This window comes from Lissotriton helveticus, chromosome 4_1 (genome assembly GCF_964261635.1).
Source record: "Lissotriton helveticus chromosome 4_1, aLisHel1.1, whole genome shotgun sequence".
In the NCBI taxonomy this organism is placed as follows: domain Eukaryota; kingdom Metazoa; phylum Chordata; class Amphibia; order Caudata; family Salamandridae; genus Lissotriton; species Lissotriton helveticus.
The window spans coordinates 1524569562-1524585370 of NC_136063.1; the positions used below are offsets into that span (position 1 = coordinate 1524569562).

At 41.5% G+C, this 15809-nt stretch overlaps 1 protein-coding gene across 1 annotated transcript in view; it reads right to left on the reverse strand.

Annotated features, from left to right (window-relative positions):
- COBL (cordon-bleu WH2 repeat protein) overlaps positions 1 to 6496 on the reverse strand; it is a 960165-nt gene extending 953669 nt beyond the window's left edge. The window contains exons 1-2 of the mRNA XM_078688123.1: positions 6249 to 6496; positions 5618 to 5773 (exon numbers count right to left, since the gene is read on the reverse strand). Of these exons, the coding sequence (XP_078544249.1) occupies positions 5618 to 5658 (41 nt within the window). The 5' untranslated portion in view covers positions 5659 to 5773; positions 6249 to 6496. The remainder of the gene's footprint in view (positions 1 to 5617; positions 5774 to 6248) is intronic.
- Positions 6497 to 15809: the final 9313 nt, after the last annotated feature.

Sequence of the window (15809 nt, forward strand, 5' to 3'; positions counted from 1 at the left end):
CAAGGTTTCCTAGAAAGAAAATAACATAAGGCAACCTCATGAGCTAGAATAATATGGAGTTAGTAGTGGGGTACCTAAGCTGTACCCTTAGGTAAGATTATTATAAAAAGAATTCGGAAGATGAAGTTTGTATTGTAAGTGTTGGACCTCTAAAGCACAAGTAGCAATATACTGCATAGTAAATACTTTAGACAAATTGCCCGTATTTCATGTGCAGTTGTAAGAAAGCTGTGTGGGCAAGGCTTTTGTGAACAAAAAGCTGTAAATCCAACAACGTGTTTTTATCTTGATAGCAAATTAACACACATGAACTCACAAAGGTAATTAGTGAATGACCTTGGGCTGCCATAAGGACAGGCGGGGCAATGCTTCCTGAACAAAGAAAGCCATAAACTAGCAATTAAAATGTCATTATGTCAGTAAACTAAAAGCATCAAAGAGCACACCTCCATTGAATGACATGCTACTACTCATCCTGCCTAACAAAAGGACAACTGGAGAACCATCAACAATGCTAAACATATGGCGCAATGTAACCCGGCTCAAAATGCCCTGGCTTTGGTAGGCAGCCCATCCAATCAATAACAAACCATGATCAAGCATTGGCAAAGCTAAAAAAAAAAAACAAGCTATTGGCTTTGCCAATGCATTTTTTTTATATTGCACGCATGCATGTGCATCAAGATGCCTGTGAATAAGTGGCTGGTAAACTTAGAATGGCTTTTCTACGAAACACTGCCGATTTCAAGAAGCACACCAATGCACAAACGTATACATTCTAGCATATTGATGCATATGTCGTGGTGTATATGCTTGCATGCGTCATGATGCAGGCGGACATTTTTAATTTACCAATCTAAAATGACACTCTGTTGGAGTACTAAATGTGAAATAAATAAAAAAGATACCCCTTGAGTATTTAGAGAAACGATGCAACTCATCCAATCAGAACACTGTGCCACTGAAATGCTCCTGGGTGAGGCAAGCACAGCAACAGGTAGGAAAGACATTAAGGGCCATATGTAGGTAATCCCTATTTACCGATTCTTAAATACCGAATTTTACCGAATCGGTATTTAAAGAATCGGTAAATAGTATGTAGGTAAATTTTACTGATTCTGTAAAATTCCGTATTACCGATTCGGTATTTACCGATTCGGTAATTCCCATTCATTCCTATGGGCCTGGAGGCTCATAGGAATGAATGGGAAGCCATTCACTATTACCAATTTGGTAAATACCGAATCGGTAATAGGGGGAACATATTCAAGGGTGGCAGGGTGTCACATTGACACCCTGTTGCACCCCTGAATCGTACATGTGTGCACATGTGGCACACATTAGGCATGTATGTCTGCCACATGGCACTTTTAAATAAGCACAAAATTGCTTTTTTAAAGGTTTTCGATATTTACCACCAATTTATAGTTGGTGGTAAATAACGAATCCTTAAATCTAAAATGCACTCACTTGAGTGCTCCCTACATAGGATTTAAGGATTCGGTAATTTACTGATTCGGTATTTTAAGGAGTAATTTACCGATTCCTTAAATTACCGAATCGGTAAATTACCGAATCCTTAAATCCAGCCACTTACATTGGGAAAAGCTAAATACCGGTCGGTAACGATTTTCGGACGTTACCGACCGGTATTAGGCTACCTACATATGGCCCCTAATAAGAAGCAGACAACTGAAATAGATAATAAAGTCATCAAGGCCTGACCCAAATCCTGCTCTAAGTATATGTTATGTACTGGAAACAATAAGTTTGACTTTAGCCGAGACCTAAAAACCCAGAAAAACAATGTCTTAAGTGGCCTGGTCCACAGGCTACCATCTCTGTACTATTTCTTTGATATACTTATTTTTAAAGTATTGTTAACATGAGCTCTCCAGTCAGCCTGGAGCAAGAGCTAAAAAGATTTCCGGACTGTTAAAATCAGTATCAGCCTCACTGCGTACCAGCGATGGGCGCACAAAATGACTTCACCCTTTGTGCACAGATCCAAGAATTTAAACGGACAGTGGAAGATGTGGATAAAGTGGACATTCTCCTTGGTCCCATCATTGGAGTGTTTTCCTACAGCATCCTTCTTCACTACTCACAGTACCATTCTTCCATCCCACAGACTAAAGAGCTCTCACTCTCACTCTCTACATGTCAACCTCCACTATCTCAAAACTGAAAAACACCTTCTGCTGAACGAAGACATACCAAGGAAGAGACTTGCGTGGTCTTGAAAGATGTCAAGTAAACATGGCAGCCCAATAAAAGTGTCATTCAGACAAAACTGTTTACTGTTTGCTTGCATTTAATGAAAACAACAAACTGCATTCTTCAACTCACATTACCAAGAACCCCAAACGGCAATGAACAGAACGCAAAGTAAATTATATCCACATAACAATGCTTTTGAAAACTGTACAGTTGTCCAGTGAAAGAGCTTTATATATACAATGTACATGCACCATTTTTTTCTCTTGTGCGACTCCAAAACTGAAACAATACACTACTACTTACAAAAAAGCAGTGGGAATTAGATCCTCACTGTTTTCCTACTCACTCTCTTGTGCCTTACACAATTCCGCCTTAACGTAAACAGTCTATCTATCCTCTGTTGAATCCCTGGCAATGACAGATAGTCTCCTAAATTTTAAACGTTTGTTCACGTGATTACTATGGACCGAATTTGTACATCATTTTAAGAACAATAGTTTCATGCATAAGTGGGTAAGTTATGGTGTTACATAGCTGTAGTTCCTTAGAACACACTACCATCGAGCCTTCCATATTTAGATGCAGGAAAATCAGCGATCTGGTAAGGGTAACCGGGTTATAACCCCCTGAGGTTATCCAGGGACAATTTGTAAATTAGAATCGAGCTCCTCAAACATTTTCTTAACATGAATCCATTTTTATGGTATAGACCACTATTTCTGTGTCACGATTTAGTCTGAGTTCATATGAACTGCCATGGAGGAACACCTTACAACTGACTTAATGGGCGAAGCGAGGGCAGATAAATGAGGGAGGCTGAAGACAGGTAATAAACTGGTGGATATTCATCTATAAAGGCTGAAATGTGGATAATAAATGTTGCCTATGGGCTAGGGCGTCCGACTTTGGAGCAGGGAAGCAATTTAGAATATTGTCTCGGCTCAAGTCCCAAACAAATCACAATTGTCACCTTTCTGCTTAAAAAATGTGCAAGTCGTCCAGTTCACTTGCAAAGCGCTCTTATGCCCTCAGACCAAGTGCCAGCTATGTCAAACTGATGCCAGCTTCCCCGTTGGAACGACCATGTGACCCTGATGAAACCAAACACCCAGATGCGGGGCATACACCTGCCAAAAGTGGAGGACCTTATTTATTTATTTAAAATTTATAATGCGCAACAGCTACCCGCAGTGGGTTTCCCGGCGCAAGGGATAGACTGAAGAAGAAAACTGACATCAGACACAGCTGAATTTAGCAACAAGAGCTACAGGGAATTAGTTTAAAAGAGTAGGGTCTTCAGTTTTTTTCGAAAACAGAGCATGTTGGTCTCGGTCTTCAGGGCTCGGGCAGGGCATTCCAATACTTGGGGCCAAGATGGGAGAAGGATCTTCCACCCATCTTCACTAGCTTAAATCTGGGGATAACATAATCACAATTGGCCGATGATCTCAAAGTACGCTGGGGCCTATAGGGTTGGACTAAACTTTGTAGATACAATGGGGCAGAACCCTGTTTGATTTTAAAAAGATAGCATAAGGCTTTGAATTTAATTCGACTCGAGATCTTGAGCCAATGGAGATCGCGAAGAGCCTGCACAGCCGAAGACCTCCTCGGAATATTACAAAGGAGACGAGCTGATGAATTTTGTACGACCTGTAATTTTTTGACAGTCGCGGCATCTGCGCCAAGATAGAGAACATTACCGTAGTCCAGGCGAGATGTTACTAACGCCTGGACTACGGTTCTCCTAGCGGCATGAGGCAACATCCAGAGAATTTTTTGGAGCCATCGTAAGGTAGTAAAACAGATGGTAGCCACGTTGGTGGGTTGTTGCCTCATAGACAGTCTATCATCTATGAGAAAACCCAGGTTACGTACCACCTGGACTGGTAGAGGGGTAGGACCCATAGTGCTGGGCCAGTGTTGAGGGCCCCAGAGATCTTTCTGTTTCCCCAAAATAATGATCTCGGTTTTATCACCGTTAAGCTTGAGGAGATGCCTCTGCATCCACTCAGCCACAAGTGACAAACCAATTTTCAAACCAGACACGCTGTTATCTTCAGTGCTGGAGAGGGAAAAAACGATTTGCGTGTCATCGGCGTATGAAAAAATAGTCAGCCCGGCTTCCTCTGCGATGGTAGCGAGAGGTTTGATGTAGATATTAAATAGCAGCGGGCTGAGAATAGACCCCTGAGGGACACCATACGCCGATGAACATATCGTGGATGCAGCTTTCTGAGAGAAAACTTGGAATGTGCGCTCACTTAAAAAGGAGGCAAACCAAGCAAGTGCGGGGCCTTAAAATCGGAAACACAAGTGTTCAGTGCCATATAACAAATGGACATTTATATGTGTCACAGTAAATATAGTCCTATCTTCAAAAATGGTCTTCAGAGACAGTGACCGGGAGGGTGGCTCACTCATACCTCTGTCTTGTTGCCCATATCCCTTACTCTGTAGCAGAGGCAGCCGCAGTCACCCCTGAACACTCCCACGCTCTTATGTGACACCAACACAGCCTGTAGAACAGGCAGAAATTGCACCCAGGCCAGATGACAAGTTCTTCCACCCCGCCCCTCTGTCCCCTCCAACAATACAGTATGCCAGGTCTTGTCAGGGGACTTTGTGATCTCTTAATTAGAAGTGAGTCGGGTAGCCCGTCTCAAGTCTACCCTCCTACAGGAGGAGTACACACGAGGAGGGGGGGGAGAGCAAACTCTCAGAATTTTATCACGAGATTTAAGAAGAGCCCTGCAATTATTTCCAGGACACACATTTCATTACAATGCTCCAATGCCGGTGAGACATTGTGTCAGAGCAGAAGTATAGCAATCAATAGTGCAGCACGTGCAGTGGCACCAAGTGCCAGGAGTAGTGGGGGTGTGCTGATCGGCAATTATGGATACCATAACTTCCCATCCAAGCAGTAAGGGCCCCTTTTTCGTCAGGTGCATTAGGGCCCCTACTGCCCTCGCTACACCACCTTAACCGCGTATCCTACGTTTGCCTTCCTTCAGGCACATTGCAGAACTATGACACGACTTTTTACTTAAAGTTCTATAAAATAGCATCTAAACAGCGGCACACTCCATTTTGTCTTAGTTCTCTTTGAAGCTCAAGCCGGCCATAATAACGGTTTGGAGGGAGCAGGCGCCGTGACCCGGCTGCGGATCAGGGGCCTGCCCTGTTACCTGGGAAACGTGCAGGAATACACACACGGGGACCCGAGGGATCCCTTTCACAGACACAGAGTCCCCAGTGTGTCACTCAAGCCGTGTGAACCCGAGAGGGCACCCGGACAGGGCCGGGCAGTGCGTCCGAGCTAATAATAAAGCCAACAAGAGGCTTGAGATTAGCAAACAGTTCTATTTGCGCACAGGCAGTGCAGCCTGCCTACCTGGGAGGAGGCTGGGCGGCGGGCTGGCAGAGAGTCTCCATGGCACGCTCCCGGTGCCAGCTCCGGCGGCGGCTTCAGGCTGGCGCTCTCAGCAGCAGCAGGTGCCCGCTCCTTAATTCGCCTCTATTTCCATCCTTTTGGGACAGTCCGGCGCGGCTGAAATAAACCCAGAAGAAGCATTTCAGAAGTACACAAAAATGCAGAATGAGCAATTAAATACACCATGGCATATTTGCTTCACAGCTGTCTCGTTAAAATAGAATGTGACTTGGAAACACGCGGAAAGAGGTAGGATGTGTATATAAACAAACACCAAAACAAAGTAAAGCAAAGCATACAAAAATTCGGCTAAAGATTTAAGTGCAATATAAGTGACATTCAGCGGCGAGAAGCTGATCAGCCTGCGCAGCACGCTATATAAATGTGCATAGCCAACTATTCTCTGTTCGAGGGCATTTTTCGAATGCCACAGGTTGGCACCAGTCTTTTGAACCGAACCATACGTGAACAGCCTCAAAATATAGCCAAGAAGAAATATGGGCAAGTGACAACGCTACGTCATTAAGGCTTGAGCAGGAATGACCTGCTGCAACTTGCAGCTCTCCCTCCCTGCCAAGCGGCAACAACTCACCCATGCTTCTGCGGGAATACGAGCAGGCTGCGGCAACTTCCACAGTGAAATAGGCACCCCGGTGACTCGGTGCCCGTCTCTTTCCTTCCCAGAGCAGCGCTGCTAGATTGAAGTATTCTGCACTTCCAGACCCAAAGCCCTTCCCAGACCCGCAGCTGTTACTGCAGCGCGTGAGCTCTGTGCGGCTCCCAGCTCCGCCACTGCACACACAACACTCTGTTCCCACTTTGCTATTACCGTATTACCCCTAGCAGACCCAACTTTCTCAGCACTAATACACACTGGGCACTTTTCTGCTATCCCCGCTGCTATTACCGTACTGCCTCTATTAGACTATCCTCACGATTTCACGAAATGCCAACTTTCACAGAGCACACCGATCTTTATATAAAGACTAGCTTACCCGTGTTGCGCGTTGCTGCGATCTCAGAAGAAAGGAAGAAAGGCTATTCAAGGAAACTGGTTATGATAACATTCAATTTACATTGTGTAATTTTTATTGAAACGTATTCATTTTAATATGGAAAACAGTGTCGTTTTAATTCTATTTATTTATTCGAGTGCTTGTGGATACACGATTTTTTGTTTTTCCTTCTGGTGCGTATATCAGTATTCGAAAGATTAAGAGGGCCCTGGGGGGCCGATATTAAAAAAAATCATGCCAGAAACCTTCGCGGGAGTGTACTCAACAACTTCCCAAAGTTCCCTGACGATCAGATGAATGGTGTTTTAATTCTATTTATTCGAGTGCTTGTGGATACATGATTTTTTGTTTTTCCTTCTTGTGCGTAAATCAGTATTTGAAAGATTATGAGGGCCCTTGGGGGGGCCGATATTTTAAAAAAATGTATGCCATTAACCCTCGCGGGAGTGTACTCAGCAACTTCCCAAAGTTTCATGGCGATCGGAGGAATGGTGTTTTGATTCCATTTATTTATTCGAGTGCTTGTGGATACACAATTTGTTGTTTTTCCGTCTGGTGCGTACATCAGTAATCGAAAGATTATGAGGACCCTGGGGGGCCAATATTTAAAACAAATTTATGCCAGAAACCTTTGCAGGAGTGTACTCAACAACTTCCCAAAGTTTCATGGCGATCGGATTAATGGTGTAGTAATGCATAAAGGACAAACAGACAGACAGACAGACAACCAGACAGACATACATTTGTTTTTATATATATAGATTTGAAAGTTGGATTATATTGTTATCCATCTTTAAAGCTATGGAATGAGCTGCCCTTTTGACAAATAAAACTACTGTCAAAACTTAGATATGTGTGTTTTGATAAGATGATGGTTCTTTAGCACTAGTTTATGAACGAAGAGAGGAAAGAATGTTTCAAAGGTGATGTGGACCTGGAAAAAAAACCCATAAATTATGCAGCTAATATTTTTTAAAATATCTGAGACAATCTGGTAAAATAGAGATATAGCGCCTACACAGGATCCGACAGTGTTGAACCTCAAGACTAGATCAAGCAACGTATTCCTAAAAGGCACACACATGAGTCGAATAGCATTTCATAAAATAATCTAACTGGAGTCAAGCATAAAAATGTAAGCTAAAAATAATTAAAGAGCATTACAGAAAACAAAACAAAAGTAATAGTCAATAAACAAAAATTATAGTCAATTGGACTCGAACGCCTACATTGGGCGCACCAAAGGTGTGTCAAAGGCAATCCCGTCTGCGCCCAGTCACGTCCTTTCCACGGCCAGCACCAGCCACTCAGTGGCGGCTGGTGACATTTGAAAGTGCTGAGGCATAAAATTATTGCTGTACTGCACTGTGGCGAGTGAGCGTAGCAAGCAAACCTGAACAACATACGGGTGTCTCTCCGAGAACATTTTGAAAAAAGAGTGGATACATGGTACATTTTCAAGCAAATTTGAGGAAGCAGGAATATTAATAAAGCAACACGATTGAATTATTTATCATCAGAAATTGCCAATTGTTATGAGCCATAGAGGACAATCTTTGCATATGCTGATGTTATCATTTGCCCAAATTAACTTTTGAACACACTGATACACTTGTAATGGTTTTAACTATACAATAAATACACTCATTGACTGTAGGTGATGTCTATCAATATGATGACACTATCCTTAAAGAAAGTTTCTGTTTTCATGCAAGAAACACCATAAAAATAAAAAGTACAACAGTGACTTCACTACAACATTCTGAATGAGAGAGCCAAGGGGTGCTGTGTGAGGGAGTGAAACCAAGAGGAGCTGTGTGTGTGAGAGTCTGTGCTATATAAAACAGCAAAAAAAAGGAAAGAAAGAAAGGGACATAAAAACTGAGTCCTCTCTCTCTCAGATATGAGCACCTAGGCACAGAGGTTACAGGCTTTGGTGCATGCTTCAGGCTGGGGCACCAACACAAGTGTGAGAATTTAAAAACAAAAGACCTTGAACAATAACCCTGAAACAGCATGTACATAGCATTTAAAGCCACAGGCAAGCCGATTTTTTAAAAGTGGTTAGAGCGACAGGGATTAATATATTCCAAATTCATTGCTGGAAGCCCTGAATGAGGGGAGGAAGAGTGAATAAATGAATGCACGACTATATATATATATATATTACTCGCTCCCAAAAACACCAGCCTACTGCACTCGAGAGCGGGTGCTTGCTTAGCGGGGGTGTGCCCGCTTAAAAATCACTGCCCCCAGGTTTCATCAGATCCTCATCGTCTGATCAAGAAACAGCACTCGTAGGGGGGGGTTCCAACCAAGTTTATTGGAACCCTAGCACTACAAGACACGTTTTGGCACTCAGCCTTCGTCAATTGTAGCACAGAACGCTCCGCGGTCTCATAGTTATATACACATAGTCTCAACCACGTATGCACTACGTAGACATAGAAAGGAGACAATCCCTATTTTTACATCGCCATCTTGTAACATGCAAATGACAATAGATACAGGTACTGTGAATACATTCCTATTTGCTTAATCTCTAACATTATACCACATTGACAATCTCAATATAATTGCAATGAGTAAATACATATGACCAATTGGCCTATGAACATGCAATCTCGCCCTGAATGGGCTAAGTTTCTACTGTATCCATTAGCATACATGGTTATTTGAAACAACGTGTCAAGTCACAAATATTCATTTGTACTGAATTCATAGAACAATAAGAGAATTAATACCAACATCTGATTTCATCATACACATTGCACTATGTCCTATTCCCAGCTTCAACCCAGATGTACCGCTAATTCCTCATTGCTGTTAAGACCTGTATGGCTCTTACTCTGTAGGTCTATAATGTAGCGTGATTCTAAACGCCTAAGTTTTAGTAGGCGATCACCACCTCTCGGATGTGCAGGCACGCTGTCTAGACAAAAATAGGCCAATAGATCCCAATTGTGGCCATGAACTTTATTAAAGTGTCTAGCGACAGGGTAAGCTTCATTTATGTTGTTAATGGCCCGCATATGCTCTAATATGCGCAACTTCACTGGGTTGATAGTGCTGCCGATATATCCCAGCCCGCACGGGCATACCAGACAGTATATTGCATAGGGTGTGGTGCAAGTGAGAAATTTGTTGATTTTTTTGGGTGATTTAAGACCTGGTATCTTATATACCAGAGTCCGTTTGCTGATTTTACATGCCTTACATCGGCCACAGGGATAAAAACCATTTTAAGGTTTCATTGTCGGTGTGTTGGATTTAGTAGCATGACGGCTGTGAACCAAATGGTCTTTGAGTGCCCTGGCTTTTCTGAAGGTGACTAGGGGATTAGGTGGGCAGGTCATCCTTGATGATGTGATCAGTGAGCAGGATACTCCAGTTTTTACGTAGTATCCTTTTCAATTCGCCTGCATTATCAGTAGAGGTCGCAATCAACCTATAGGTCCCCTTATCCAAGTTGGTTTTAACCTTGGTCTTTAGCAGGTCACCTCTTGATATATTGTTGACTCTAGTTAAGGCGTGTGTCAGTACCCCCTCACTATAGCCTCTTACTTTAAAGCGAACCATACTCCGTTTAGCTGCCTTCTGAAATTCCAAGTCACTTGAATTGTTTCTTTTCAGTCTCAACAATTCACCATATGGAATACTATTTATGAGTTTCTTATGATGGTTGCTCGTGGCATACAGGGTAGAGTTTCCTGCCGTGGACTTACGGAACAGTTTAGTGTGTAGCTGTCCCTCCTCTATGTACACAGTAAGGTCCAAATAGTTTACACTGGAGACACTAATTTCCCCACTGAATCTCAGGTTGACCTCGTTGTCATTTAATACATCCATATATGATGTTGCTTGTTCTATGGATCCCTCAAATATGATGAAGAGATCATCAATATAGTGATGCCATGCCTTAATTCTGTTGTTCCACATTCGATTCGTATCGGCTCAGGCCACCTGCTCCTCCCACCAGCCAACGAAAAGATTCGCGTAGCTGGGGGCGGAGCAGGATCCCATGGCCACACCCAACAGCTGCCTAAATAGTTGACCGTTGAACAGAAAAATGTAATTGTTAAGGCTGAATGTTAAAAACTCCGTTAACATTTTGTTGTGTTCATAGTACCTCAGTTTATGGTTTTCTAGAAAACTCTGTACAGCTTTTAAACCATCAACATGCGCTATGCTGGTATAGAGACTAGCAATATCTAGTACCATCATACAATATCCTTCTTGCCACTCAATCCTGCTCATACAGTTAAAAAAATGTGTAGTGTCTTTTAGATATGATTTTAATGTAATCACATGTGGAAATAAGAAGGAATCAATATACATAGAAAGATGCTCTGTCAGACTTCCTTGTGAGGCCACAATTGGTCTTCCCGGAGGATTCACTTTATCCTTGTGTACCTTCGGGAGGTAATAGAGCGTGGGGTTGGTGGGGTTCAGGCATCTAAGAAATAGATATTCATCTGTATTCAACATGTCTTGTTTGTACCATTTAGAGATCATATTATGAAAGTCTGTAATACTCTGCTGATAATTATGATCTGTAATCTTCATGTAACATGTTGCATCATTCAGTTGACGAAAGGCTTCCGTTTCGTACTGGATTTTTGTTAACAGAACAATGTTCCCCCCTTTGTCTGAGGGTTTACAGACCAGGGAAGAATCGTCACACAGCTTATTTAATGCGGTTTGTTGAGATTTAGAGAAATTTCTAGGCTTGCCCTGATGTTGAATGTTATGCCTTAACCGTACAAGGTCTTTGATTACCGCATCCGAAAAAGTATCTATGGCATCAATTGATGTGGGAGGTATAAATCCTGAGGCAGGTTTAAATGCGCTCGCTCATACCTCCTTTCTGTTAAATATCTCATTGCAATTATATTGAGATTGTCAATGTGGTATAATGTTAGAGATTAAGCAAATAGGAATGTATTCACAGTTCCCGTATCTATTGTCATTTGCATGTTACAAGATGGCGATGTAAAAATAGGGATTGTCTCCTTTCTATGTCTATGTAGTGCATACATGGCTGAGACTATGTGTATATAACTATGAAACCGCGGCGCGTTCTGTGTTACAATTGACGAAGGCTGAGTGCCGAAACGCCTCTTGTTGTGCTAGGGGTTCCAATAAACTTGGTTGGAAACCCCCCCTGCGAGTGCTGTTTCTTGATCAGACGAGGAGGATCTGACGAAACCCGGGAGCAGTGATATAAATATATATATATATATATATATATATATATATATATATATATATACATATATATATATATATGTATGTAGACATACATATATATACAGGGGAGAGGATGTGGCGTTACTGCCAGAGCAGTCTACTTTGAGACTAGAGAACCAGGTTCGGCGTCAGCTCAATGTCCTGTGATTTTGGGCAAATAAGTTCATCTCCTGGTGCCTAAAAAAAATGAATGTGTCTTTGTTTAATGTAGCGTGCGTGTAAAGCACTCCAATACCTTCGGGTCGAAGTCATGCTATATAAAACCATATATATATATTTATATATATATATATATCCACGGATTCCTCTTCAAATCAGGAAAAAGGATGACAAGCCACACCACCAGGTACCGGAAAGATTGTTTATTTTAGGGCATAAACAGACGCGTTTCGAGCTCACGGGCTCTTGGTCACATGACCACCATCTTTTTTAACCTTGTTTATGTAGTGCAAAATAATAGAAAGGAAAGAAAGTTTCCGTGTTTACAAACACCACACGGAAACTTATTTTAAAGTGCAGTTTCTTAAAATCATAAATAAAGAAAACTCAAATAATGCACATTTCCCAAACGTTTGGTATTTAAGTTATTGCAAATATTCAAAGGGTTTAAACCTCAGAAAACACGCGAACAAATCGCATAAAGGTATAGTACCCATGTTGCCTTATTGAGAAGACAGGTTTAGAGAAAAAGAGGGAGCGAGAGGAGTTTAAGAGAGGTATGGATAAGTTAAGAGCGAGTAGTAAGTTTAAGTTGGAATAACCAGTGGTAAGTGGGAGGAAGATGTGAAATATTGATTGATTGGTCAAGTTTATTGGGTCTAGTACCCATTTCATCATGCCTCCATATACCTAAGTATCCATATCGTGTTTCAATGAAAATCAGTGGATGGCTATAGTCTCTATCTGATCAAAAATGAGTGAAAATTAACTATTTCATAGTTGATATCTTCCCAAATTATTCTATTCCGTGCTCATAGTCGTAATTTGATATTTCTCGTGTAGCGGTAGTGCCCATATCAGTATTCACTATTAGTGGTTTATCACTTCTTATCAGGACGAAATATGTCACTAGAGGGAAAGTAAGAAAATGGAAAAAAAAAAAAAAATTCATTAGTTCAAATGCAAATTCGACAGCTAAAAACTATTTAGACATAATAGCATTTCCCGCATCGTTATCCTCTCTCAACATTTCAACCTATCATATTATCATAGTTAATCAAATTATATTTGATATTGCGTAAACCAAACGTTATTAGAATCTAAATCATAATTTAAAAAAATAATACGGTATATGTCATGGAATCGGAGTATCAGTGAAGGGGGTTTAGGAAGCTCACAGTTTACTTATTCACAAGTGTACATACATCTCCTCGTCAATGTTCATCCCAAAAGGTACGATACATCCTGCTTGTAAAATGAATTTGGACTCTGCTCTGCGTAATGCTGTTAGACGGTCTCCTCCTCTGATATGTTTAGGGATTGAATCAAGAGCGAAGAATTTCGCCTTAGTCCAGTCTCCATCATGGTATTGATGGAAATGTTTGGCCGTGCTATATGCAAAATCTTTGTTCGTGATTGCACGCCAATGTTCCAAGATTCGCTTTTTCACTGGGAAGGTAGTTGAACCGATGTACCATTTGCCACAAGGGCAGGTTACTACATAGATGACATAGTCAGTGGTACATTGGATGTTTTTAGTGATTCTCCATTTTCTCTTAATTCTTTTGAGTTCAACCTCCCTTACATTGGTGCTGTGGCTACAGGCCTTGCATTTACCACACTTGAAAAAACCACCCTTTGCTGCCAACCATATTTTTTTCTTATCTATGTGACTTTGCACTATAAGGTCTTTGATGGATCTGCCTTTTCTGTATGTTATGGAGGGGTGTGGGTCTAATCTTTCTTTTAGCACTTTGTCCTGTAAAAGGATATCCCGCCTCCTTCTTATTATCTGGCTGAACGCAGAGGATTGTGTATTATAGGTAGTTATCAGTCTTATAGGAGATTTGGGACTTTGTTGTCTGGCTGTTGAGTCTTTGAATAATGCATCCTTCCGGTCAATGAGGGCTACCCTATCTTCACCTTTTTTCAGCATGTTAGCGTGATAACCTCTCATTTTAAACCTTTCATGCATTGTTTTCTTGTGTTTCGTGTATGTTTCATCAGTGCTGCAATTTCTTTTGGCGCGTAAAAACTCACCGAAAGGGATTGCCCATCTGAAACTGGGGGGGTGACAGCTTTTGGAGTGGAGCACAGAGTTTCCTGCTGTTGCTTTCCTAAAAATCTCTGTTTCGATCTTATTGTTCTTGATGTTGAGTTTTATATCAAGAAAATCGATTGTTTTCTGGCTATGTTGCATTGTAAATCTCAAGTTCAAGTTGTTCAAATTGAGTGCATCCACAAATTTAAGTAGCTCATTTTCACTCCCCTCCCACACAAAAAAGACATCGTCTATGTAGCGGAGCCAGACATTCACGCATGTAGTCCAATGTCCAATGTTCCAGGAGTCATCACTCCTGAGCACCTGCTCCTCCCACCAGCCCACCAATAGGTTGGCGTAGCTGGGGGCAAAGCAGGTGCCCATCGAAGTGCCCTGGATTTGTCTAAACAGAGACCCATTAAACAAAAAGACATTTTCTTCGAGACACAATTCGATCATTTCGAGTAGCATTTTGGAGTGGGCTTCCAAATGTCTACTTCTGGTTCTAAGAAAATATTCGCAAGCCTTCAGGCCATCCCTATGTCGAATGGAAGTGTATAGGCTTTCTACGTCTAGACACACAAGCCAAAAATGTGACTCCCAATTGATATTCTCTACTTTTTGTAGAAAGTCTTTGGTGTCTTTTAAATGTGAAGTCAGATCTTTGACATAGTTTTTGAGAAAGTGGTCAACATAGTGCGAAACATTTTCTAAGAGGCTGTTTATGGAGGACACAATAGGCCTTCCAGGTGGTTGTATCTGGTTTTTATGGACCTTTGGTAACAGATAAAAGGTGGGAGTGGTGGGATTTTCATTGATGAGAAATTTAGTCTCATCCCAACTCAGTAGTTTGTTCTTCTCCCAATCACGGATATTCTGATGTACCCTATTCATTAGTTTACTCAAATAGGAGTGGTCCACTCTGGTGTAGCATGTGGTGTCAGATAGTTGCCTCATGGCTTCTTTTATGTACATTTTCTTATCCCACAAAACTACATTTCCTCCCTTATCTGAGGGTTTGATGACGATTGAGTCGTCGTTCTTTAACTCTTTTAATGCCACCTTCATACCTGGTGTGATATTCTGTTTACCCAAAGGTCGGTTGAGGAGTTTCAACATGTCACTGTTGACTAGGTCATGAAATAGGTCTATATTGTCCCTGGGTAACTGGGGTCTGTATCTAGATTTGGGTCTGAACGGTGTGGTTACAGTAGAAACATTTACTTCTAAGTTGGTGGATGATAAATCATCAGGTGCGGAGACAAAATCAGTGCCCTCTTGGGTGGCAGGGACCTGGGATTGCGTCAGATCTATCCTACCTTCCTCATGCAGGGTAACTAAGACATTTTGCAAATCATTGTTCTCGCTTACAATTACAGCGGTATTACTAGACAATTCTGGATCACATTTCTTATGTGAGTGTATTTTATGTAATTTAAGTTTTCTCACAAACATGTACATATCTATGCGCGTCTGTGTATAATCAAAATGAAGGTCAGGACAGAATGTTAATCCTAGTCTAAGAACTTTTTTGTCATCATCAGTTAATTGTCTATTTGATAAATTCATTACCGTTAGCTCTGAAGTCTGTACATCCATTACTTGATCTTCTGTGTCTGGCTTTTGTTTCCCACTCCAGTAGTTCCTGAGTTTGTTGCGTCGTTGCCATCGTTTCTTGCTTTTACCT